General features: G+C 43.1%; 1 protein-coding gene across 1 annotated transcript in view; it reads left to right on the top strand.

Annotated features, from left to right (window-relative positions):
- The first annotated feature begins 3,779 nt into the window (after window positions 1-3,779).
- LOC124622807 (semaphorin-2A-like) overlaps window positions 3,780-27,958 on the top strand; it is a 447,972-nt gene continuing 423,793 nt past the window's right edge. Inside the window, exon 1 of the mRNA XM_047148597.1 lies at window positions 3,780-3,918. Coding sequence (XP_047004553.1) covers window positions 3,780-3,918 — 139 coding nt within the window. The remainder of the gene's footprint in view (window positions 3,919-27,958) is intronic.

Below are 27,958 nucleotides of genomic sequence, written 5' to 3'. Positions count from 1 at the left end.
CGAATTGTGCCACAGGTGCTAACCCCGACTTAGTGAAAAGGACCAGTTGGTTCCGTTAGCTTCCTTCGGTGGCCATTTGACGAACGCAAGCTGAGTGCCCATGACAAACCAGTCACATTCAGAGCAGGGTGCGAGTTGTGCATTTCTCACACATTCACAGGCTGGAACTATTAGGCACTTTACCGACGACAACTATCGCCGGTCATGACAAGGGGCAGATAAATTTAGTATAAATGGAAGGAGGCTTGCCAGAGAGCTTTAGCCTTATACAATCTCCCAGTTACAATAGAACTCTGAGTGGGAGTTGTCCTACTGAACCACTGTAGTGGTCCTACCAGTATTTTTCAAAAGAAAAAAAAAAAGAAGAAAGAGAAAAAGAAAACTACCAACCATCAAGACTGGTCATGGCACCCATGTAAAACACTGGAATGTTCAGCAGTGAATGGGGTAACAGGGATGAAAGCACAATAAACACTCCACCTTCTGCCACAGGACAGCCCTCTCCTGCACTTAATTGGAATAAATATAAACGGACCTAAAGTTGATGGTACACAGTATCTGCACCAGCAAACATAAGAAGTACAAAAATATCAACCTAACCGCGAATGGCTGCTAATACAATTTCTAATTGCTTAGAGTTACAGTTTAACACAAAGTTATCAGCTAGGATTCTGGCCTCATTTCATGTTTACTTATCTGCAAATACGTGTACAGTGTAAGGAGGTGGCACAAGCTCTACTGATACGAATTCACAATTGAAACTATTCTTGTTTAATTAAGTTACAATTTCTGCCTCTTTCAAAGAGAAGACCGATTGAAAAACTTTCTTATGGGCTGTAAGGTCTATTGCTTACCGAAACACGTGATACGTATGATCTAATGTCACTGGATTGATAAGCATAAAGAATGATTTGGTCGTTAGATTGGTTACACAAACATGATGAACAAGTCTTGGAAAATGAAGTTAGAGGTGAACTAAATCGGTTTGTTTTAAGTGCATTACTGAGTGAAATGTGATACAAGTCACATCATGTGGAGTTAAGATGTGAAAATATAAATGAAGTCAGGCAAGTTATCTAGCACGTAACAGTGAAATATCGCAGATGTGACTATGATTGTTCACATGATATGAGGTAGGTAAATAAAACATTATTAAACTAATATTGTAAAGACGTCGTCGGTTACATCAAATGGCTCTGAGCACTATGCGACTTAACTTCTGAGGTCATCAGTCGCCTAGAACGTAGAACTAATTAAACCTAACTAACCTAAGGACATCACACACATCCATGCCCGAGGCAGGATTCGAACCTGCGACCGTAGCGGTCGCCCGGCTCCAGACTGCAGCGCCTAGAACCACACGGCCACTCCGGCCGGCCGTAGGTTACATCCAACCATACAGAGAACATGCAATACTAAAGCAAATACTGAAGCAAATTATTTTTTACAATATGGATATGAAATGGTCACATTGCCTGCTGCCTTTACCAGGAGTGGTATCTTCAACCTAAACCACCCCACGTGTGGGCTTCAGAAAATCCTCGTGGTATGGTGGCAGCAAACCATCAGCACCAGTTTAACCAACCGGCCTTAGTGAGTGGGCGGTGATTATTGGCGAGCGTCTTGCGAAACCACATACTTTCAATATTCGTCTCGAGCGAGGCATGTCTGCACTTCCTATAAGTGACGCTGCATAACCTGCTTTAGACGTGCCTTTAGCAGCAGGAAAGGTAATGTGTCTACTGCATGATTGTGCTCAGGAAGGTATTTTCCGTATACAAGTATTGCCAAAATGACAACCCTTCGGCACTCGCTGCTCAGGATCTCTATCCAATCGTACCTGTCAAATTGCGTGAAATCAAGACACACAGATCTAATTGGGTCCCTCCCCAGAACTAGGTCTGGCTTCTGTTTTATAATAATGGTGACGGAACTGACGTGCAAGTTTGTAACACTGACGCTGTTGCGTAAGGAGACAGGACAGATGGTCTGCGAAGTACTATGCAAAGACTTCCTCCAACAGGTAGGACACATCGACAAGGTCATATCAGACAATGTCCTGCAGTTCAAATCCCAGAAGTGGAAAGACACCTTTGGACTAAGCAAAAGCACACCAGTCTTCAAATCAGCTTATCAATCTGCATCACATTGAGCGAAACAGCACACGTCCTGCGACCTCTGTGCTAAGGACATACAGGATGTGATGGAGGAGTCAGCACATTGAACGACATTGTTGCCTCCCCCCACCGTGCTCAAGAACTAACATCTACCGGATAAACTGACGGCGATTGTGGATTATCCACACACAGCGCGACAACGTCATTCCGAGATAGTGGACCGAGCATCGCGCATATTCCGGGAGGTGGCCCTCAAAAAAGCAATGATTTGGCAGTATCAGGAGGAGGAAAAAATTGCTGTAATCCTCCCGCCTTTTCAATCGACAAAAACGTGTATGCCACAAATTTTTCCGGCATGCAATGGTCCTTTATGCACCAGACGATTTGCATATCCGAAAGTGTATGAACTGGAGACAATGAAAACAAGGAAACCCTTCGGAATTCACCACAACAACCAACTAAAACCATTCATCGAGTAGTATAGCATTAGATTGTAGAAATATACAGTTTACCGTAGTAACGGTAAGTAGTTAATTTAGTGATTTTCATTGTTGTACAAGGAATTGCGTCAGTGGATTATTGTTAGATAATCGGCGTAAATAGAGTTGTGTTGAGAAAAGGAAAAAAAAATGGATGGTTAGCTTATCTGTCTACATGAAAGAGCAGGGCAGAAGGTAATGGAAATATTGATGGCTAAGTTCAAAAATGGTTCGAATGGCTCTGAGCACTATGTGACTTAACATCTGAGATCATCAGTACCCTAAACCTTAGAACTACTTAAACCTAACTAACCTAAGGACATCACACACATCTATGCCCGAGGCAGGATTCGAACCTGCGACCGTAGCAGTCGCGCGGTTCCGGACTGAAGCGCCTAGAACCGCTCGGCTACCACGGCCGGCAATTCCAGTAACAGTCCACTGCTTTGTACAACGGCTTAGGTTAAGACATTTACTAACCAGATCTTAACACACGCTCTATTTAGATTCCTCCAGAACAAAGTCAGAGCCAAAGACGAGGCGCCAACAATGCAGAAGAAGAATACGTGCATTTCTCTGTCTTTAACCGCATAACTTTCATTTACAGGGCCAAGCTACAATTTTAATTTCATTGCTAAACAGACAGTCGCATAGTTTCGTTATGTATCCTAGTGATGCGAATGTTTTGAGTGTGTGGATATGCTCGTATCTTAGGTAGCCATGGCTTCGTTAATTCCCGCCGATGAACAATGTCCAAGCTGCCAGCGTTTTTTCCACCTGGAGCAGGAGTTGCAGGGAACATCTGATGTCAACACAAAAATTATTTCTCGAACGCAAGAGTGTGAGGAATAAAACCACACCATCATTTTTAAAATTAAGTTTTATTTTACCTGACGAAAATCACCTGTGTCTCGTGCGTAGGGCTTTTTTGGCTGTGCGCTACCTCGTTCGGCCGCCCTCTGGCGGTGACGGCCAGACAGCCGGCGCCGCCCCTCCCTCGGCAGGGGGGCGCACCGTCTGACGCCGACGCCGGCCGACGCCGACCGAGGCAGCGTCGCGAGGCGTCGCGACGCCGAGCCGCGGGCTGGAGCGGCAGTCGCCGCGCTGCTGCGGTGCGGGTAGCGTGCCGGCGCCTGGCATGTGAGGCGGCCGTCTGGAGCCAACCACTTGCTGCCCCGCCGCCATGTGCTGGAGCTGGAGCGTGGGGGCGGCGGCGGTGCTGCTGGCCGCAGCCGCCCTCGCGGCGTGCGAGGCTCGCGAGCACAGGTCCGCCAGCTGGGCCTTCTACCACGAACACGCGCCTCACTTGAGGCACCACAGGGGTAAGCATGAGGCACACGTGCCCGCGCCGTCGTCACTGCTTGCCTAGAGTGAAAATCCCAACAACCGTCACTCTAATTTCAGTAACCTAGAACCAACTATTCAAGTTCTCTCAAGCTCATATTACTAATGATCTTAGGAGGTCTTCATTATTATCTTATATTAATTAACATTTCATTGCCGACATACAAAACAGAAATATTCCATATGAATAACCAAGCGGCGTCGTTTGCAGTATTATTTTTTTTATTTATTATTTCCCAATCACTAGTTTCACCTTTATTTAGGTACGGTTTGGTCTACGGAAGAAACACAAAATTTCATAATATTTGCGTCACCCCTTTCAGTGAGATTGCATTACCAAGAGAATATAAAAGAACTTACTGATTTGGTGGCAATGGGTACATGGGATACCGAGCATAATATATACCAGCAGGTAAATGTCCCTTGTCAAAGTATGAACTATAAAACAGAGGATAACTGAAACGTACTTTTTTATGAAAATATAGAACTTGCTTTGTCCCTAAACTGGCAACCCACGCTAGAAATGAGATGGAAGACGCAGACTATCTTATTACAGCACGTGGCAGAGTCAGTGCAAACCAAACGATATCAGACTTTTACATCATAGAAATAGTCAAGACATGTGTATGTCTGATTATATATTATAAATTACAACTTCAATTATGGTAGAATAAATTTAACAGTGACTATTTTTACTGGATATTCTCGTGGCAGTGATATTAAGCATTTGTTGAGTATAAATAACAGCCGATCGTTCTCATCATCCTAACATATGTTTGCATGAAGATCTCTTGTTGTTATGTTCCCAGCCACTGTCAGTTTAATTCAGCCATCTGACAAACCAACAACAGTCATTTTCTAGGGCTGCTGGTACTAACATTTAATTTTCGAAAGCTGATTATTCCCCAGTATGATGTTGATCGAACACGTTACAAGAGAAACTTTGCTTATATCCTTTCTATTATCTTCATGGCATTAAATTTTGGTTCTACGCTCCGCACTCATCAGAACAAGGTCCTCTGCCTGATTTCTTTTGCCAGTCCGCAAAGTCTGCCATTCTTCAACGTACACTCCAGCGTGTAACTTTGTTGTTAACAATGTGAACTCATTCAGAGAAAGCTGCAGCATTCATTCAGTGAAGGCTAGACGGAAAAACGATGTGTATTGCGATATCACTTGCTTGATGCTTGTACACGAAGGTGTGCATTATTCAAGTAGTTGTATTTTCAGTAGCTTTGCAGCAAACCCGAAAAAATTATAAAGTCTAAGTCTTCAAACTTAATACGGAGGATGTATTTGTGCTACGCTCCTTCTATCCCCCACAATAGTTCCCCGCTGTATTTGAAAATTTTTTCTGTTATATGCTATTTATTCGTCTAGTCCCTCACAAATGTTTTCATGTTTCGTTAATTCAAGAATTTTTCTGTTTATGAACTTACTAATCAGCATCCAGTGCACTATGTACTGATTCATCACATGACAAAGTATCTTCAGCTCGCATATTGTGACGAAACTCGTCAAAAAAATTGACAAAATAAAAATATAAAAACAAACTCACCAGATGTACATTAGTATCACATGCGTCTGTGTGATTATACATTATTTATGACGAGTTTACTCACTGCATAATTAATTTTTGAGAACGCGAACCGGGTACTTTCATGGAATTGCTGTATATACCTGTATTTCAATGAATTTCGGCTTCCTAACCATGGTAACAGTGAATTAGTATTCAGTTTACATATTAATAAAATGACAGACAGTCGCAGTTCATGCATTGGTAACATGGATTGTCACGTTAGTAGAAAAGTGTTCGGAACTGCAAAACGACTATTGGACACAAACAATTGTTGATGTGGAAACTCCAGTCTGGTAATCAACACAGCTGAATCTGAAATAATTAAAAGTAAAATAATGACATAATTCCATCAGAAAATCGACTATTGGTCCAGATTTATTTTTCATAAATCACAGTCGTAAAATATATTAAAACTTTATTTATTTTCTACTCTCAACGAAAGAGGTCTGAAACACAATGGAATATAGCTACTAAAAGGAAAGTTACCAATTTTATCTGCTCGATTTCCATGTATTTTGAATAGAAGGTACGTTTACATAATTTAATGAAGTTTCCCGTCTAGGTCATATGGACGATCTTCGCGAATAATGTTCTCCGGCACGATCGTCTTCAGATGCTATTGCAATAAAAAGGTTTATGGTAGTTAAAGGATTAAAATTTTAAGAGGCTTACTGCTTAAATTGTGTTATAATACATATAATACGCTGTAGTGACGAAAATATTCAAGGAAACGTTTTATCACAGAGAAGAAATTTATTATAACAGACCGCGTACGGCAACGGAAAATCTTATATGACACCAGCTGACGGAACTATACAGGAACAATAGAACCGTCAGACGTGTAGGCGCAACAGTGTGTAGTGGGGTCATCGTGGTTCTTATGTGATATACGACAGCATTCACGCAACAGCCTGGCGACTGTCAGAATTGCCTACTACAATCTGAGCAACATTTTACGGAAGGAACGTTCGTCATTTAGTTACACACTGGGATATGCGACGACTTACAGCGAAATACTGACTGCCATCGTACTACAGCTTACAGATCAGTGAGATCACATGGAGCAATATTTTTATCGGTACAAACGAACTGTTACCTTAATAACAGTGCATTTGTGCATAAGACATGCAAATTAATGGAATTAAGAAAAAGATTGGAATTTAGGTTTAATATTATTATCATGTGTTTTGGAATTGATGGTGCTCTTTCCTGTATTTTCTTGAGTGGCAATAGTTTAATAGATAATTAACAGATCTAGCAATTCAAAAAGGGAGTTAACCAATCGATATCTTTGGGGATTTCCTTACTGACCATCCCGCAGAAATGAATATGTGCTGCTGATCTGCGGACGAATAAATTGTTGAAGTATTCTGTAAAATACTTATACCTCTGTAATTAATACTGAAATTGCTAATGAATGTCCTATTAACATTACTTTCTTACGCATATTAAAACGTTTGTATACCTCTTACATTTTTTTATATGGAATTAGCTGTAGAGTGATAGAACTAGGATACCTACCTTTGTGTAGAGAGGAGGATTATTAATCGTTGTAACACGTTTTCGGGTGCTGTAATGGAAGTCTGATGCTAGCCAGGCAGCGTGGTTGTCTCTGAATCGTGATGTCTCCTTCTCTTTAACTTGCGGGAAGGGCTTTAAGATGCACTTACAGAAACGCTACTACATTTCGCTTCCAAATGGAGCTGGGGTGTAGGCTACGGAATAGAAGAAGTTACGACAGGTGATTTCAACAGCATCAACATAGAAAGAGAGACACATCACAAGAACATAACATTAGTCTATTATACAGGATTATTCTTCTGCAGTCACACTCCATAGCACATTTATGAACTAACATCATTTCGCTAAGCACAGTATCCATAAACTAAGGGAATGAAATAATCTCTTGTTTTCACCAACGTACAAGCAAAAACATTGCCAGTACAGTAATTAAAATAAAGGACGTGAAGACATGGAAAACAAATCTGTTTTATTACGCATTACTGTGCGTTCCTACGTACGATATCAAACATACTACTACATATTTATTTATTTATTTATTAAATAGTAAATGCGAGTATCTGCCGTGTAAGACAATGTAGTTTTCCCAGAAGGGGTGCTGTGGCAACCAAATCTCCCGACTACAGTGTACTCGCTACACTAAGACACATACTCAGTGGAACATTACCTTCAGTGGAAACGGTAAACTCTTGGACGAATCTGTCGCAAAGGAACAACTGATCTTCTGTACTCATGGGGGAACCTATGTACATTCATTAAGAGGATTGCTGTAAGACTAGTGATCTCCAAGACTACCACAAAATTTAGCAATTTCATGTAGGACTATCAGGGCCCAGCAGGTGTAGATCATATTGTTCACCGAACAAATTCACATCGTATTTACGGCGACGTGGAAAAAAAGTAGTTATGGAACAAAATATCATCCTCTCACCAAGTTGTTTTACTAAAAACGTTCTACAATAATCTGCTACTTCATCAAGTCTAAACATTTCTAAAATGAATATGCACTTACATTTGGATCCATCAACATGTATACTTTGCAAACTAGTGTTAAATCAATGGCAGGAACACTTCTTAACATATTAGCGACTGTTCTACGGCGTCCGTGAACGACACTGGGGAAATTATTACTGTCCATATGGTTCGGTATACTGTCTAATATTCGTGATTCCTTGCGCGAGATGTACGTTGTATGGAACAGAAGTGTCACTCAGCTTACACCGAACAAAGTTTTTCTAAATTCAACCAACTGTTTTCCACATGAATGACAGCACCTTTCTTCTAAAGTTTTCCTTTCCGGCTGCCAAAAATAAGTGAACTACCCACAAAGTGAGCAGGAAACGAAAAGAGACTCCACGGCTGAGGAAATTATGTGATGTTATTTCAGTGACTACAATAACGAGTTAAGTTTACAAAGAACTTGGGATATTTCAATATTTACCCACTTTTCAGTAGGAAGTTGCACACTCTCTGGTCTGGATGCATGCACTGATTCGATTCGGGTGTCAGGGATCCATTGTATGCTCTCCTGAAACAAGTTGTCCCAAACTGTATCCGCGAGAGGTTGCCGCGCGGTCTAGGGGCGCCTTGTCGCAATTCGCGCGGCTCCCCCCGTCGGAGGTTCGAGTCCTCCCTCGGGCATGGATGTGTTGTGTTGTCCTTAGCGTAAGTTAGTTTAAGTTAGATTAAGTAGTGGGTAAGCCTAGGGACCGATGACGTCAGCAGTTTGGTCCCATAGGAACTTATCTCATATTTCCGAATTTCCACAACTGTGACAACTCCTGGATATTAAGACATTCGGATGGAGTTTATGTCCTACCTATTCCCATACATTATCTATCTGGGAAAGATCTGGGAAGCTTTCTGGAAAGAAGACTACCTGAAAATCAAGCAGACAGTTCTTTGATACATATGTCATTCGTGGACGAACATTGTCCTGTTGAAAAATGGCACCACGATACTATCGCATTAGAGATAATACACGAGCACGCAGGATGTAACTGACGTACTTACACTCAAATGAAGTCATACCTGATGGTTCTCCACACCATGGCTTAGGAGTAGCAACGCTGTGCCTCACCAAAATATCTGTAGAATGGCAAATCACCCCAGGTCACTGTCACTTTCGCCGACGATAGTCATCCGTGGTAGTGGCGAACCGCAATTAAATGGCGAACAAAATGCGATGCCATTCATCGGCAGTCTATATTTCATTGTCACAGCACCACTGCAAACGAAACTGTTTGTGTTGTGATGTGAACAGGAGCCTCTACGTGGGACGGTAATTGCCTAGAAGGCCTGCTGCTGGTCCCCAGCCAGTGGTATGAAATGTTACGGAATGTTGCAGAGTGTCCATTGCTTATTCAGAGACAGCAGACTTGGAGGTGAAGGGGTTACACTGTGATTGGCGCACAGTACGTCAATCATACATTGTTATCCTCAAACGTGGTCGACTGACATCTTGACGATGAATATGCCTGCCCTCACGTTATCACACAGTCGAACACCGGCCAGCATCGGAATGCCCCACAAATCTGAATATTGCACGATTCAATCAGTCGGATACACACATTGCGGCCCTTTTCAGACTCTCTCATCTGCTCATATCTTTGCCAGGTCCCGCACGAGTACGTGGCATCTCCGTGTCCCGAACAACATTCAATATCTGACCCTGTTCACGCCCCTTTTACGCGCTACGAGACCTGGCAACAACAGTGAACATGGATACCACCAATGTATTCTGTGACTGATCTACGTGTCACATAGAACTGCAACTGATATCTACATACTGTCCGATAGTGCGTATTTGTCAGAATTTGCGTTGACATCCGACCACGTCTTATAGGTACTTCACTATTTTAGTCAGGCTGTGCATTAGCATTCCTGCATAACATCTCTGATGTCTTTCCGTGTCTGCGGTCACGCTTACTAGGTAAAGACTATAAAGGCTGGCACAATCACGTCTAAATACCTCATCACGGTTTGTTTACCCTACATGTTTTCAACAAAATCTTCCATTTATTTCCATTGCTACTTTTTTCGTATTTTTGCCATATAAAATCGCCTCATTTATATTTCAATTTGGTATGAGCATTACGCATCTGATATACTGCACTGGGTTCTATTACTCGAAAATTCTTCGAACCAACCACGTAGTCCATTTGTTAAGGCCCTGTCTTACTTATCAGTGGAAGCTGTAATACAGGGTCGATTTTTGGGTTAAGAAGTAAAAAATCTGCATTGTCATCCTGAAACCACCAGCTGTTTCGCGTGCTCACATCAGATGTAACCTGCGCAGATGATCGAAATTTCGTGTAGGTGATTGGCGCAAGCACTGGTGATCAGCACTACTTGCCAGTCAAACACTGGCTATAAACTTTGCTTCCACCAGCAGGAAACGAACTGGCTACGTCCAGCTCGAGCGCCATCTCTCAATCGTTCGTTAGCGACCGTAGCTACAGAGGCGGAATGCTACGTTATATTCTGTTTATTTATATTATATTACTTACATTTAAAGATGTACACAGCGTTTATTATAAAAGACTGTAGCAGCATACTGCAAAGATTCGTATTCACATTTAACTACAGAATTATCAGTACCGAGGAAGAATTATTAGTTAACTGCATGCAATTTCTAAAGTTTTCTCTGTATTTATTGTACAGAAAACGAAAGATTCGCCTTCATTATAGAAAAATATAACAAATCTCTGTCTACTGGCCAGCGTCTACTTTTCTAAATATTGCGACGTCTCTGCATCCACTTGATTCGACATAACTCGGGTATTGCCTAAGTTTATAAGCAATTTTCAGAACTATCCATCAAAAAAGTGATCGAAAAAAGAGATACCGAACATATTACAAAACGAGTGCAGCCACTGAGCGAATTATAGCTGCTCCATATCTACCGAACTGCAACATCGAAATAATGAAATGCTTTTACAGCGTAGTCAAACTGAGGTAGGTGAGCCATGCTGCGGCTGGCGTTTCCGCCCTCTGTTGGAGGCCAGACCGTATCGTTTAGCTGAAATGGTTGCAGCTGTTTGCTTTCTTCTCGTGTTGACTGGCGCCACCTGATTTCGCAAGCGTTGCCTGTCCACTAGTGGCAGCAGTGGAGGTTATCGATATGTAGTAACTGTGGCCCTATCTTTGGGGTGACATCGTTGTTCTTCTGGGTCGTGTCAGTGTGCAGTTCGGTTGGGGACTCAGGAGGAGCCAGGTCCGCGCAGTGCGAGAACACGCCGGGACCGCTGGCGGCGCGCATGGACTGCCGGATCGAAGGCCTGTGGTCACGAGGGTGCATGGACTCGTCGTAACCCAGATCCTGCAAGCTTTGGGTGCATTTGGATTCAAGTAGAGAAACCTCTACCATAGAGATCTTGCGATTCTCCAGTGACTTGGCTTTGTGTTGCTGCTCGTAGTGTTGCTGAGGCGAAGAGCAGCGAGTGGAGTGCTTGGGGAAGGCGGGTCTGATTAGCTTTCCTGTACTTCTAATTACTATTTATTGCGTTCAGTTTGCTACTATTTGTTAAGTTCAACCAGCGGTATTTTTCCTGCCTTGTGGCAGCTAATGCCCCAGTTGCCTGCCCTGGGGCTTAGTGTACGTAAAGGCAGTGTACGTTTCGTTGCCTTGCCGCTGCTGTCCGGTGAGGCGCGTAATTTTGACAGTTTTCTTGATTGTAGGTTGGTTGGCGATTCCTCTACTCTGGTGGTAGTGATTCCTTTCTCGTGCCGGGCGCTCTAAACACAGACCGCCTGTTCCGGCGTTGGCGTATTTTTACATCTTTGCATTTGGTTTATTGGACGTCAGGTAGCCTCAGCAAGATTATCATTAGTCATTCGTCAGACTGCCACTAGTCTGAGTTACCATCTTGTGAAGTGAATGCAACTCTTGGCTGCCTATCTGATCACTCGCTAAAGTGTTTTTTGTCGGACTTACTCAGAGGTCGATTCCTGGTGCACCGTCTGTGACTGGCCCTTGTGTTTAGTTATTGTATTTGCTGTTCTATTGTATGTTTCTAAATTTTTTTAGATAATTGCCATTCTTGTCGTTACAGCAGGTTTAAATGGTGGTGCTACCAAGTTTATCATCATTTTGCCTGTCCCTTTAAATTAACCTTTGCTATTGCATTGCTGTTTTGCAATATGTTTGTTAATTTTTTTAATAATTGCCATTCTTGGCGTTAACGGCCTTCAGCAGTGACTGTGGTTACTTGCCTCAAAATTCTGGTTGGGGTCACATTGGCTTCTTTTTAAAACATTATTTGCTGTGTCTGTATTTTATGCTCATATGGTAAATTGTAACACACTGAAAGCACTATTAATTACACAGTTGTTTATTCCTTCATTAATAACGTGTGATATCTTTTTTGTTGCCGAGTCTGGAATTACCGTGTTAAAATAAATGTGTAATTATGTAATTGCAAAAGTGAACCAATAGTAACTGATTACGGCCCCGTCCACAATCGTAACCAAATCGTGCCTTCCTTAACTACCAGGTCCCAGTAAGGTTATTCACGGGCGAAATCCGTTAGGTGTGAAATGTGACGTCAGATTAACTTGAGTGGGCAGAATGTTTTCTGCAAATATGAGTCTAACACACTTCGCCAAACACTATACGATCGGAAAAAACAAGGGGAGGGACGGAATAGTCCCACAGACCCACGGCTGCCCATTTGTGTTCCAACTACAGAGACTAATACCATCCTCCAGTTGAATTTCTAAATAAGAACCCTTTCACTATTTGGAAACCTAAATTCACATCTAATTATACACATTGTAGTTCCATACTTTAAATGTACATGATATCCCAAAAATGTTGCCGGCCGCGGTGGTCTAGTGGTTCTAGGCGCGCAGTCCGGAACCGCGGGGCTGCTACGGTCGCAGGTTCGAATCCTGCCTCGGGCATGGATGTGTGTGATGTCCTTAGGTTAGTTAGGTTTAATTAGTTCTAAGTTCTAGGGGACTTATGACCACAGCAGTTGAGTCCCATAGTGCTCAGACCCATTTGAACCATTTGAACCAAAAATGTTGCGAGAAACGTTGATGGATTGTAGAGGGTCCATTGAGGACACAATCGAGGACAGAAGACCGTGTATGCCCGCATCTCGTGGTCGTGCGGTAGCGTTCTCGCTTCCCACGCCCGGGTTCCCGGGTTCGATTCCCGGCGGGGTCAGGGATTTTCTCTGCCTCGTGATGGCTGGGTGTTGTGTGATGTCCTTAGGTTAGTTAGGTTTAAGTAGTTCTAAGTTCTAGGGGACTGATGACCTAAGATGTTAAGTCCCATAGTGCTCAGAGCCATTTGAACCATTTGAAGAAGACCGTGTACGGAAACGTCATCCAATGATGCTAGAGTTTCGAAGTTGTAAGTGCCACTGCCTGCAACTAGGCAACTCCTTCAGCAGCAAATGTGACTTTTACACCGATGGACTGTAGACAGACCATTTGTCAGTGTTGTTAATTACAGTGATGACAAGTGACTGCCACGATCAACAGTGGAGAGGATGGAACTAGCTGCTGCAGTGAAAGCCCTCACTCCAATGAATGTGATGCTGTGTTGCCTCTGCGAATGATGGTTTCGGACACGGGTTTCCATTTGAAGTTTATTTTTTTCCTGGAACGCTCTAAAATCTCCAATATTTTTCGGTTTACTGCAGATGGAAACCTATGCCTGAGAACATCATCCACCAAGGGAATAGAGCACCACATCACAGGAGACAAGACCTGTCTATGGAACTACTAGCTCCATTTCTGCATTGGCGATAGTGGCAATTAGACGTGTTCATTGCATAATAAACAACATTGTGAGACATTCTACCTACAGTCTGTCAGCGTAAAATTCACATTTGCTGCCAAAGGGGTGGCCTATTGGCAGGCGCAGTAGCCTATAAGTTCGATGCCCTGTAGCGTCGTTGGATGACGCTTGCGGGCACGGGGTCCTATCCTTGATTTGTTCCTCAACCTACTCCCTACAACCCCTCAAGTTTGTCTCAATATTTCTCGTACACCTGCTATATCTGGCAATCACTGTTTTTGGGATTTGAATTTGTTAATATCCTGGTTAGTAATTAACTCCTGTCTATTGAATCCTGTGTCCCACAGAATACGACAGGGATTAAGTTTCTATGTAGAGATAGAAGATAAGTCTTTCTACTAATCTTCAGACGCTGCTCGACATCTCACGCTGTTAGCAGCAGCTTTAACCTCTTCGTTCTTTCTCAAAGATGCTACACTTTCTTTATAAGACAGCAGTTATACCCTCGATGGCGAATAGCTACATTTGGGAATAAAAATTGGAAGTTGACATTTTTTATGAGTCAAAAGTATGCTTGTATAGTTCTACTAAATTTTAAAAAGAAATAAATTTCATTTCACCCCAATGCAGTTTTTTTAACAGTTACAGCCAAGAAAGAGTTTTCTGCCCGAAAGCGTTCGGCAAATACTTTCTGAGTCATCCATAGTCTTAGGTACTGTAAAACCCACCAGTTTTTCACTGTTGCTGCTTTTCTGCGACTTACAGCAATAATAGCGCGGAAAAAGTATGCTAATTTTCATCAATTGTACGTTATAGTGTTTGTTTTCAGACACTTTAAATCTGAACATAGTATATTGCATTCCGATAATCACCCATTAACTTCGAGCCGCTTCCGCACATTGCTCGTCAATATCAATGTGAAATCACAAGATAAACACGAAAAAAGCTGTTATTTTCCAAATAATCATACCGTGTATTTAATGCACAAACCAGTGTTACCTGGAAGCTGTTCACATGTACGGTGATCCTCCATACGCAGGATGACTCCGTGATGATGTTACCAAGTGTTAGGGATTATAGAGATGTCAGAATGTATCTATTTGAGCTAGGAAACCATGGTTCAGAAATGACCTATTCGAACGTTATAAGTAAAAAATCGTTCTGATGCCTCTGACAGCTCTGCAAGTTCCTTGTTACCCACATTTTGTGAGAAGGCGATATCGAGAACAACAAGAAAAAATTTGCTGTAAACACTGGCTCTAAAGTGCATACCTTCAGAAACTTGGGAATTCGTTCATATTTGCTACTGTGAAACCCACATCTCTTCTACTGAAGAAGTGCTCGTAATATTAAGATATGCGTTTCAGTGCCGATGTTTATCAGGTAATTTTTTCTTCTCCGTACTTCCGGTTCCCAAAATATGGAAATCAAAGAGCTTGCAGTGGAAGAGTTCCACTGTCAGTGGTATCAGAATGATTTTTCGCTCCTGAACCAGGGTCACTGGCCTCAAATTTATACATTTACACTTCATCAACCCCGATAATTTGGTAACATCCTTATAGACTCACCCTGCACGTTTCACCTAACAATGGATGATATGTGTATTACAAATAAATAAATAAATATAGTGGAGAACGCTTAAATAAACAAAAAGACCCAGCAGGGCTTTAATATACCATATAAATCCCAAATCATGTACAGTGGAGAAGTATTTGGACGGAAGAATTTAATCTATAACTAGTGACACAGTTGGGGTTCGCACATTTAGAATTAAGTGTTTACAGCTGGACGACTTGTGTGGCGTGTGAGTTATCATATTATAATCTATCTGATCAAAAGCACCCGGACATACGTATATAATGCGGAACTGACCACTAGGTGTCACGAGAGGCGCTCCCGGCAGTATAAAAGAAGGTTAGGGGTTGGGAGGGGGGGGGGGGGGTTGTTTGGGGGAAGAGACCAAACACCGAGGTCATCGGTCTCGGGAAGGATGGGGAAGGAAGTCCGCCGTGCCCTTTCAAAGGAACCATCCCAGCGAGCTCTACTTCCACAATCTGAAACAAAGGAAGTCGGTATTACTTTATTGCTTTCCTAGATTCATTCGATCTTTCATGTGCGTAGATTTGGACTTACTGAAACTGATTGCAGGTACCTTCCGTGTTACCTAGTATTCTCTTTATTGTTAGATTGTGGAAGAAATGTCAAAACCAAAAAACCTCAGAAAGAGTTTAGTAGAGATCCTAATGTATGGTTGGAATGGTTCAATGAGCTGAGTGATGAAGATGGTGATAGCGCTGACTCAGAGCCTGAGGACTGTGTTCATTAAAGTGGTCATGATTCACTAACAGAACAAGAGGTGCCTAAGAATGATGAATATGAGTCACAGGAAGAAGTAACTCAAGAGGAAGCATTTCTTTTAGGGAAAGATGGAATAAGTAAACGGAGGAAATATAAATATCCTACCATTGTTAGAAGCAGATCTTGTAATGTTATTACGCATTTGCCTGGACCAAAAAAATCAAGCTCGTATAAAAATGACAGAAACAGAAATTCTGAATTTGTTCTTGGATGAAAACATAATAACGATTATCGCAACATGCACTGATATATCCAGGAGCGAAGTTCGTGGTAACTTCTCTAGGGAAAGGAATGCGATAGAGATCAGAGCTTTCATTGGTTTGTTATATCTGTGTGGATTTTTGAGATGTTCTAGGAAGAATATATCGAAATTGTGGGATAACTCAAAGGGACTCGAATCATGTTATTTATGCTAAGTGAAAACCTATTCAGGTTTGTGTTGAGATGTCTTAGGTTTGATAATATCTGTGATAGAGGTGTTCGCGGAGAGACTGACAAGTTGGCTCCTATCAGAGAGGTACTTGAACCTTTCACGAACAATTGCCAAAAATATTTTTCACCTAGAGAATATCTTACTGTTGACGATCAACTTTTGGAATCTAGAGGAAACTGCCCATTCCATTCAGGCAATATATCCCTAGCAAACCAGCAAAGTATGGGTTGAAAGTGTTTGCTTTGGTTGACGTAAAAACAGCTTACACTTTGAATTTAGAAGCGTACGTCGGTAAGCAGCCAGAGGAACCATGTAATGCCAGTAATTCAGCAGAAGATATTCTTCTTCGAATGGTCGAACTGTTTCAAACGTTAGAATATATTATACTGTGTACGAATATTAAATGTTTTATATTTGGATTTAATAAAAAGTCATAAAATCAGTCATGAAGACCGTTCAAACTATACGAATAGACCGCTTGCTTTGTGGACGACACCTGTCATCCGTGCGAGTGACAATGTCACGAATTTTGTCGCGAGTAACGGAGCGTTAAATGAGTACTTCGAAAAGCTTCGCAAACAAGAATCTTTTGTCTTAAAAGGTTGTAATATGATAGTAGTAAATATCTGGATTGGGACTCTTGGAGGATTTAAAAGAGATTTCATTTCCTGTGTAGTGTTCGTTATGTACCGTTCCTTGGTACCTTTTATACGTGGTGCAGGCAGATTCTTTTATTTGATGAGTTCCCTGCAAACAGACCTTTTTATTTCTCTCTGCGAGAGTTGCCCTTTGTTTCTGCTAGCAGACAGAACGCTCTTCAAAATAAGCTTCCAGAGATAACGTAGAGGAGAAGTGCTCTGGAACAATATGTACGAAGTCTCATTTCACGAAGGCTAAAGACGCGAGGGAAATGGAGGTTTGTTATGAAGATGTAGGAGTGAGAAAGAACTTCCGCAAAAAAAATTAAGCGAAGTAATAAAATAACTACGGTACAAACTTACGTAGGGAATATGCAGGAAGACAGAAAATAGTGAAGCTTGCGTAATGCATTCACACTGCGTGATAGATAAGATAAATAAAATACATTCGAACGTACTGACAGGTGACAGGCACACTATTTTGTTATCTAACTGACAGCGTATGAAACTTGGGACCGATTTGTGGACTGCACAGATTCTTAGACAAAAAATATTTTTATGCCATCAAACTTTTGATTTACAAAAATTAATTTTTAAGCTGCATTGACTAGTCAAATACTACAAATATTTCTTAGCTTATATCCCAACTTCTGGTCTACGAAGTGTTAGTCGAAAATGAATTGTTGCTCCGTCTACAAATATTGTTGCCTTATTGATTCGAGAGAGGAACTGTGATTTCGAAAGCAGATTTGAACGGCTGATGATTAAACCCCCTCCAATACGGAGAATACTCCCATTGTGCCATTCTAATTGATGTAACCAAGGATTCGACGTCGGAATTGAAAGAACACTAAAGAATGTTTCTTGTGACATGAAGAATCCAATGCGAAATCCCACCGTCCTATACGGGGTTATTCGTAGAACATGTAGACAAATCAACCACTTCGAATTCATTCACGCCTACAGATAAGAAACCCATGGAACAGATTTGCAAATAATGCTGCGTCTCGCCTTCTCCGGCTATTCGTGTCAGCAGCTTCAATAAGCTGCATGAATGTATTGATGTCTGGTACTGCACAAATGGTGGTCAGCTATGACGTAAGTTAAAAACTTAGACAGATACTCCAGCCACTGATAGTGTTGTGACATTGACGTCACATGTGGCATTACTTCATTGCAGCTCTTGTACACTGACGCGAAAAAATCGCAGCCCCAAGAAGAAATTTTGCGACGTAACCGAAAGTTGGCAGTCGTGTTTCTATGCCTGAAAGGTGGTGTCCATTCAAATTTGGTGCCAGTCGTGTAAGAGTGGTGCGAGTAGCGCCACTATGAAGATGCAAATCATGTTTGCTTTAAATACACGCTGTAACGGTCGTTAGTGTCAGCTACCTTTGAGATTAGATGGGGCGAGCGTTCATTCCTCGATATTGCAGAAAAATCTTGCCGGGAATGTAGCCACTCTACATGATTGCTAGCAGCGGTGGTCACGAGAAAGTACAGTTGCAAGAAGACGGGGCTGTGGACGGCTATGTAGCACTACCGAGAGGGAAGACCATCGTATTCGGCGTATGGCTCTGGCACATCGTACTGCATCTGTAGTAGCAATGTGAGCAGCTTTTGGCACCACAGTGACACAACAAACTCTTGCAAATCGGTTACTTCATACACAGCTCCAAGCCAAACGCCTTGTAGCGTGCATTTCACTGAACCAAACTATCACCTTTTGTGACTTCAGCGTCGTGTGTTAGTTCGAGGCCAGTTGAGACCTGCAACCTACCGTTTTGTGTGCTAGACACGATGGTCCTACACCTGGCGTTGTGGTAATAATTAATAAATAAGTAAAAAGACAACGTGCCACGAAGAAATTGTCTGAATTGGGCAGAAATCAGTGGATATGATGTACATGTGCAGAAGGAACACGAAAAACTTGGATGACTTATTCAAGAGAAAGAGTTTGACAAATTGAGCAAGTCAATACAGCGTTGGTCCACCTTTGGCCCTTATGCAAGCACTTACTCGGCTTGATGTTGGTTAACAGAGTTGTTGGATGTCCTGCAGAGGGACGTGTTAAATTCCGTCCAATTGGCGCGTTAGATCGTCAAAATGTAGAGATGCTTGGAGGGCCCTGTCCATAATGCACCAAAATCTCTCAGTTGGGGAGAGATTCGGCAGCCTTGCTGGCCGAGGTATGGTTTTATCGTTCGGCAAGCACGACGGCTAGCAATAGAAACGCCGTGTGCGGGTGGGCATTATCTTGCTGAAATGGGAGCCCAGGACGACTTGCCGTGGACAACAAAACAGGGCGTAGAATATCGTCGCCAAAGGTGCCTTCCTATGAAATGAAGTGTCACCCCAGACCTTCCTCCTAGTTCTCTGGCCGTATAGCGGACGACATTGAGGTCGGTTTCCGCCGCCGTCCGGGGTGTTTTTAGGCACATCTTCGCTAGTCAAAGGAGCTCATTTTGTGAAGCTCTTTCTTTTAAATAATTCGACCAATTTCTCTGAAATCGTAATCTTTTGTTATCTGTATATGCACATTATATCTATCGATTTCGTCTCATTAGGATAATTCCGTCTTAGTGCGTCTTTTTTGTCTTAGATTGTATTTCTTTTATTTTTTTTCTCACGCGTTTCGGCATTTCCCTATTATCAGTGCAGCTGTATGAACAAAGAAGAACACACGTCACAAGATAAACAAAATAGTACAGAAACCAGAACCCGCACCGACTAGTACACTGGCTATACGAAATAACACCTGCACCTTACTCTTAGAAAAAAGTGCAAACTGCTTGTATGGGACCCCGTAGAATATTAAGAAAAATAGCTTTGTGGCGCTGACGTATACTAGATGACATTGTCGTAGAAGTAGCAGTTCTGTACTTCCCCAGTTGAAAAACTGTGCCATCGTGTATAAGCTCAGCTAGCGTGTAAGGCCATCACTTAATGTTATATATACTGTATATATGAAAAATAAGACTATGTATGACATAGGTTATGCTCTGCTGTAAATTCATAACAGTTTCTTAATCTTAATGACGTTATATAGCCAAACACACTCGAGCCGTTGAAGTGGTCTCCTTGGATCTGGGTAGTCATCAACTACAATAATATCGGATACTAACCGACCCTATTAAAAATGTAGCCACATTTGCGGAATGTTTATTAACATCACGATCAGTTTTACAACGGCCTGTCACAAGTCCGATACCAAAATTCCGCCTTCATCGGTACCTCGCAGATGCTGTGTCCCATCCCTCATGCGCCGACTATAACACCACGTTCAAACTCAGTTAAATCTTGATAACTTGCCGTTGTAGCATCAGTAACCGATCTAACAACTGCGCCAGACACTTGCCTTACACAGGGGTTACTGACCGCAGGGCCTTATCTGCCTGTTAACATTTCCTCGTGTTTCAATAGTTTCTTTGGCGCTTCAGTGTAAAAGAAAAGGAATGTGAATGAGAATTGTCTTCGGTGAATGATCATTTCCTTGTATTATACAATCATCTCATTACTGTACGGATTAATTTCTAACAGAATTTGTAACAGTATGACACCTAAACGGGTACTGTATCTTAATTTATAAAATATATCTAAAAACACATATTGGTCAGAGAAGTCCTATTATCAATAATAACCAAAGCGTGCTAGAACCTGCCAGATGTCGACCCATGTATGCATGTGCAGACTCGTATGAATGTGACAAATTAATCCAGTATATGTGTTAATCTGTCTCACTACGTAAAACAACCATTTAAACTTTGCACTGTGCTAAGAGAGTACACCACGTTTTACTAAACACTGTTCGGCCTGTACCAGATACTCACTGATCGTTCTTGTTGCTGCCACGATGCGGTCTGATCCATAGCTTTACACAGGGTGAACCAGAGGTCCACCGACAAACTTTTATCTAAGTATCTCGGTATCAGGGACTTGTGGTATTCGGTGGCTCATCACAGAGTAATAATTTGTTTTTTGGATTTATTAACAATATTTGTTTCGGTGAACCTAGTAACACAAAAGCATCCTGTTATTAGTGGGCATCTATGTACAAATGCAAAAATATTATGATATGGTTGCCGTTGCAGCTTTAACAGCTGACCATAGCGTTGCCGTAATGCTCTTCCATTGCGTTCAGTGAACCCATACACGAGAAGAATTTCGGCAGTTTCTTCATCAGTTAACCCACTGCTGTGTGTCACTGCTAGCGTACTCTTAACTTCTCTGGAAAAACAAAGCCGAGTTATTCCTCGTGGACACGGGGAACCACTTGACAATAAACGCACAACTGTGCGGAAAGCATTCAAAGAGCGAAGCCTTTTCCTTACTCGGCACAACATTTCCTTAGTGTAATGTCACCGCATGTTTCCCATAATGGCCATGGGAGGCCAACTGCAATAATGTCGTGGTCGGCTAGTACCGAGAGCGAATGGAACAAGTTTGTTTCCAAACAAGCCACATCTGCACTGTTGCGTAGATATTTTCACTGTAGTGCAGATGCAGGGGTAAGAAATCAAATGCAATACCATTACTCTGTACCGTGATTCAGGGGATCACAAATCCCTTATACAAAAATACTCGAAATATACCCCTGAGCATCTCCGAAATTTTGTCACTGGAGCTCTATTTCACCTTGTCCGTTACATTCTGATGCTGATCACAGAAGCAATAGATTTTATTTCAATTCTTGATTTCCACGATCCCGTGAGGGTAGATCGTACTATTGGCAGGTTCAACGGCTTGAGTGTATTTGATTACCTGATGCCATTACGTTTGTGGAGCTACGAGTATTGTGAATCACTCGCCACAGCTGCAAACTACGTCAAGCAGGGGCCTTTGCGTTTGATATGTTCAGCGTATATGACATTAAATGAATGGCATATACGTAGCTGTGGTGATATACGATTGTAAAATATACATTTGCAGTCCATTGCAAATATAGAATAACGCGCATTCCGTTTTCTATAGTGCTATCTAATATACGTTAGCGGCATCTGGCGGGGACGTTTAACGTATTATTCTAAGTCCGTATACGACCCAATTTGCTCTTACAGTGAGGTGACGAAAGTCATGGGTTAGTGACATACACACACACCACACACACACACACACACACACACACACACACACACACACACATATATATATATATATATATATATATATATATATATATATGGCGGCATTGTTGCTGACACAAGATATAAAAGAGTAGTGCATTCGTGGAGCAGTCGTTTGTACTCCGGTGACTAATGTGAAAAGGTATTCGACGTGATTATTATCTCATGACTTGAATTAACAGACTTTGAATGAGGAATGGTAGCTGGAGCTAGACGTATTTCGGACATCGATAGGGAATTCGATATTGTGTGATTCACAGTGCGAAGAGTGTCCAAAGAATATTGAATTACAGGCACTATCTCTCAGCGCGGACAGCGCAGTACACTTAACGACCGAGAGCAGCGTAAACTTATTAGTGCTAACAGACAGGCAGCACTGCATGAAAAAAACACATAAGATCAACGTGGGATGTACCATTAACGTATCCGTTTGACAGTACGTCAAAATTTGGCGTTAATGAGCTATGGTGGCGGACGACGGACACGACTAACTATGCTAACAGCACATCACCTGCAGCGCCTCTCCTGTGTGTGTGACCATATTGGTTGGACACAATATGATTGGAAAACCGTAGCCTGGTCAGATGACTCCTGATTGCAGTTGGTAACTGGAAAACTGTGGCCTGGTCAGGTGAGTCCTGATTACAGTTGGTAACTGGAAAACCGCGGCCTGGTCAGATGAGTCCCGATTACAGTTGGTAACTGGAAAACTGTGGCCTGGTCAGGTGAGTCCTGATTACAGTTGGTAACTGGAAAACCGCGACCTGGTCAGATGAGTCCCGATTACAGTTGGTAACTGGAAAACTGTGGCCTGGTCAAATGGTTCAAATGGCTCTGAGCACTATGCGACTTAACTTCTTAGGTCATCAGTCGCCTAGAACTTAGAACTAATTAAACCTAACTAACCTAAGGACATCACACACATCCATGCCCGAGGCAGGATTCGAACCTGCGACCCTAGCGGTCGCTCGGCTCCAGACTGTAGCGCCTAGACCCGCACGGCCACTCCTGCTGGCCTGGCCTGGTCAGATGAGTCCGGGTTACAGTTGGTAACTGGAAAGCTGTGGCCTGGTCAGATGAGTCCTGATTACAGTTGGTAACTGGAAAACTGTGGCCTGGTCAGATGAGTCCGGATTACAGTTGGTAACTGGAAAACTGTGGCCTGGTCAGATGAGTCCGGATTACAGTTGGTAACTGGAAAACTGTGGCCTGGTCAGATGAGTCCGGGTTACAGTTGGTCACTGGAAAACTGTGGCCTGGTCAGATGAGTCCTGATTGAAATTGGTAACAGCTGATGGTAGGATTAGAGTGCGGCGCAGATGCCACGATTCCATGGACCCACGTTGTCAACAAGACATTGTGAAAACTGTGCTAGTGTGGGCTGTGTTTATATGGATTGGACTGGGCCCTATGGTCCATCTGAATCAATCATTGACTTACGATACCTCATTGCTTGTGTTATTCCGAAGTACGATTGTAAAGTTCCTTCGTACAAATGTGCATTTCTGCAACAAAAGTCACTGCTGCGACTACAATCATAATGAAATAAATGAAATGAATTCACAGCTGCGAATATGGATAACCGTTAGCGGTCTAATGTTATGGTGACTGTGCAAATATGTGCCAGGCTGGGACTGGAACCCGGATTGCCCGCTTATCGCGACTGGTCGCCTTAACAGTTCTTTTATCCCATTTTGTTCTATATTATTCGTTGAATTTGTTCGGTGCGGACATCCCATGACCCCGTGCAGGTTGTTCATTGATCGGTTTACTCAGTTTTTTTTAATGACTGAGGGTAACTAACCCTGTGACCGAACACGCTGAGCTACCGTGCCGACGTACCATTTGGCTACCGTAGTACGACTCACGGGCAGACCCAAACATGGTTGACGATATACGGAAGATTGGGTCTGGTCGTGAGTCGTGGTTCGATAAACAAGCGACCGACATAAATTTTCATTGTCGCCAACGCAATCGACAGCTGATGGTTGTCCATATTCGCAACTCCGAATACATATCGTGATCACTGACTGCGAGAACATTTGCAGCTATTCACGGACTTCATGTTCCCGAACAACGATGGAATTTTTCTGGATGATAATGCACCTTGGTTCGCGATTATTTAGAAGACAATTCTGGACAATTAGACCGAATGAACTGGACTCTCAGAATGCCCAACATGAATGCCGTTGAACATTATTGGACGCAATCGACAGGACAGTTCGGATACAAAATCCTGCAGTGGCGACACTTTCGCTATGGAGGACTGCTATAGAGGCAGCATGGCTCAATATTTCTGCAGTGGCCTAAAAACGACTTGTTGAGTCCATGCCATATCGACATACTGCACTACGCCGGAGAAAAGAAGCTTCCATGACTTTTGCTACCGAAGGCTATGCTTACTGGAGTAAGTAGGACCATTTTGTATCAACAGTGTTCTGGTACGAATGAGGTCTTCTGTCGATTCTACTGTATTGAGTCTGTGACGTAGATACGCTTTTCATTGTGCGCTTTTACATTCGGTTTCTTTAAACACAGCGAAATTCAGAAACGTATAAAGAGGAAATATACTACTGGCCATTAAAATTGCTGCACCAAGAAAAAATGCAGATGATAAACGGATATCGGACAAATATATTATACTAGAACTGACATGTGATTACATTTTAAAGCAATTTGGGTGGATAGATCCTGAGAAATCAGTACCCAGAACAACCAAGCACCTCTGGCCGTAATAACGGCCTTCGTACGCCTGGGCATTGAGTCAGAGCTTGGATGGCGTGTACAGGTACAGCTGCCCATGCAGCTTCAACACGATACCACAGTTCATCAAGAGTAGTGACTGGCGTCTTGTGACGAGCCAGTAGCTCGGCTACCATTGACCAGACGTTTGCAGTTGGTGAGAAATCTGGAGAATGTGCTGGCCAGGGCAGCAGTCGAACATTTTCCGTATCCAGAAAGACCTGTACAGGACCTTCAACATGCCGTCGTGCATTATCCTGCTGAAACGTAGGGTTAGAGCCACGGGTCGTAATACATCTGAAATGTAACGTCCACTGTTCAAAGTGCCGTCAATGCGTACAAGAGATGACCGAGACGTGTAACCCATACCATTACGCCGTGTGATACGCCAGTATGGTGATGGCGAATACACGCTTCAAATATGCGTTCACCAATGATGTCGCCAAACACGGATCCGACTATCGTGATGCTGTAGACAGAACCTGGACTCATCCGAAAAAATGACGTTTTGCCATTCGTGCACCCAGGTTCCTAGTTGAGTTTACCATCGCAGGCGCTCCTGTCTGTGATGCAGCGTCAAGGGTAACCGCAGCCATGGTCTCCGAGCTGATTGTCCATACTGGTGCAAACGTCGTCGAACTGTTCGTGCAGACGGTTGTTGTCTTGCAAACGTCCGCATCTGTTGACTCAGTGATCGAGACGTGGCTGCACGATCCGTTACAGCCAAGCCTGTCATCTCGACTGCTAGTGATACGAGGCCGTCGGGATCCAGCACGGCGTTCCGTATTACCCTCCTAAACCCACCGATTCGAAATTCTGGTAGCAGTCATTGGCTCTCGACCAACGCGAGCAGCAATGTCGCGATACAGTAAACCGCAATCGCGATAGGCTACAATCCGACCTTTACCAAAGTCGGAAACGTGATGGTACGGTTTTCTCCTCCTTGCACGAGGCATCACAACAACGTTTCACCAGGCAACGCCGGTCTATTGTTGTTTGTGTATGAGAAATCGGTTGGAAACTTCTGTCATGTCAGCACGTTTATGTGTCACACCGGCGCCAACCTTGTGTGAATGCTCTGAAAAGCTAATCATTTGCATGTTACAGCATCTTCTTCCTATCGGTTAAATTTAGCGGCAGTAGCATGTCATCTTCGTGGTGTAGCAATTTTAACGGCCAGTAGTGTAAAATAAATGTTTTATGGTCAAAACGAGAGTTCCATTATAATTAACTACGTCAGTGTAGTAAAGGACACTGACGTCAGTGGTAGAGCCCTAGAAGCCAGCAGCGGATGTCAGATTGCCGGTGATACACCGAGACGTGTTGTAGGAACGCGAGGGGACGCCGCACCGAGCTTGGCCGTGCAGCGCAGGTAGTGGCTGGAGAAGGGTTGGCCAGCCAGCCAGAGGGCCGAGGGCCGCCCCCTAGCGGCGGGGCCACGGCAGGGAGCGCGGCCACGCTCGGCAGCGCGCGGTCAGGGCGCTCGGCTGGAAGCGCAGGCCCTGCGTGCGTGCGTGCGTGCGGGCGACCAATTATAATGCGTTCTTTGGGCGAGACTGCGTAAAGCGAACACGCGTCCTCGCGGGACGCACTGAGGCGCGCCTCCCGCCGCCGAGACACTGTGCGCGCACGCAGGTCGATAGCCGCGCCGGTGCCGGTTTCTGGCGCTCTCCCTCGTTCTCCTGTTTACAGGGACCCTCGCCGTGGAAAGGCCTCCGCTTCCCACCACTGCCACCTCCCTCCACGGAACGCCTACGAGTTCTTCGTGCTCCACGTATCCGGCGCGTTAAACAATTTCCCGATACTGCCGGAACGAGGGTTTGCATGGACAATCAAATGGTTAGCAGCTCCACCGGTTCCGAAGCACGTCGAGCTGAAATAATTTGCCGGAGTGCTTCACTTTTCTCAAAGTTTCCCGCGCTCTAATCCACAGGCAAGTACAATTAAACCGCAAACTGCTGCTTTATACTGCTGCAGTGTTTTTTTGGAAACCCCAGTCACTCAGAAGCAAGGTTAGTTTTTGGCGTGAAGCTAACTTAACCGTATATCGGACCTTCCTGCTGAATAAAACGGACACGTTTCCCTGTTCACCGTAACATTCATGCTAACAGGGCGAGTGAGACACCAAAGGCTATCGATTCCGAAGGAAGAAAACGGCAAATTCTAACTAATATTGTATAAGTTGGCTGGAACATATGCCGACCACCCGATTCACTCCTTAAAATACATGGCGGTCAAAAGATTAGGATCGACCCTTCTAAAACAAAAACAGGCGGATAAACAGAAATTTAACACTAGGTTACAAACGCCAATAACAGTTCTTTAAAGGTTGCGTGAGCTATATACATCGCCCGAAGTGGCCGGGCGGTTCTCGGCGCTACAGTATGGAATCCCCCGACTGCTAGAGTCGCAGGTTCGAATCCTGCCTCGGGCATGGATGTGTGTGATGTCCTTAGGTTAGTTAGGTTTAAGTTGTTCTAAGTTCTAGCGGACTGATGACCTCACAAGTTAAGTCCCATAGTGCTCAGAGCCATTTGAACCATTTTTGAACGTTATTTTCAAATTAGGCCATAATATAAATAAAACACTTTTATTAGTCAACAAACATCCTTAATTTTATTTCTTTTGCACATAAAATTAACAAAATTTAAGTTTTAAACTATTGTTTTAAACAAACAAACAAAAATATTAAAAAAACGAAGTTGAAGCATGAGTGTATTATGTTCACATCTTTTTAATTTCGTAAGCAATGGTGAGCTCTGCTATAAGAAGAACAACAGCCAGCTCCTCCGCGAATAGGCATGTATGTTGCAGGAATCTTTCTGGAAGCCCAAGAAGAAGTCTAGGTGTGTTTTGCTGCGGTACGCTAGGCTCAG

Source organism: Schistocerca americana, chromosome 7 (assembly GCF_021461395.2).
Source record: "Schistocerca americana isolate TAMUIC-IGC-003095 chromosome 7, iqSchAmer2.1, whole genome shotgun sequence".
NCBI classification, from domain to species: domain Eukaryota; kingdom Metazoa; phylum Arthropoda; class Insecta; order Orthoptera; family Acrididae; genus Schistocerca; species Schistocerca americana.
The sequence above is the reverse complement of the archived record's forward strand: the minus strand, read 5'-3'. Positions and strand labels throughout refer to the sequence as shown.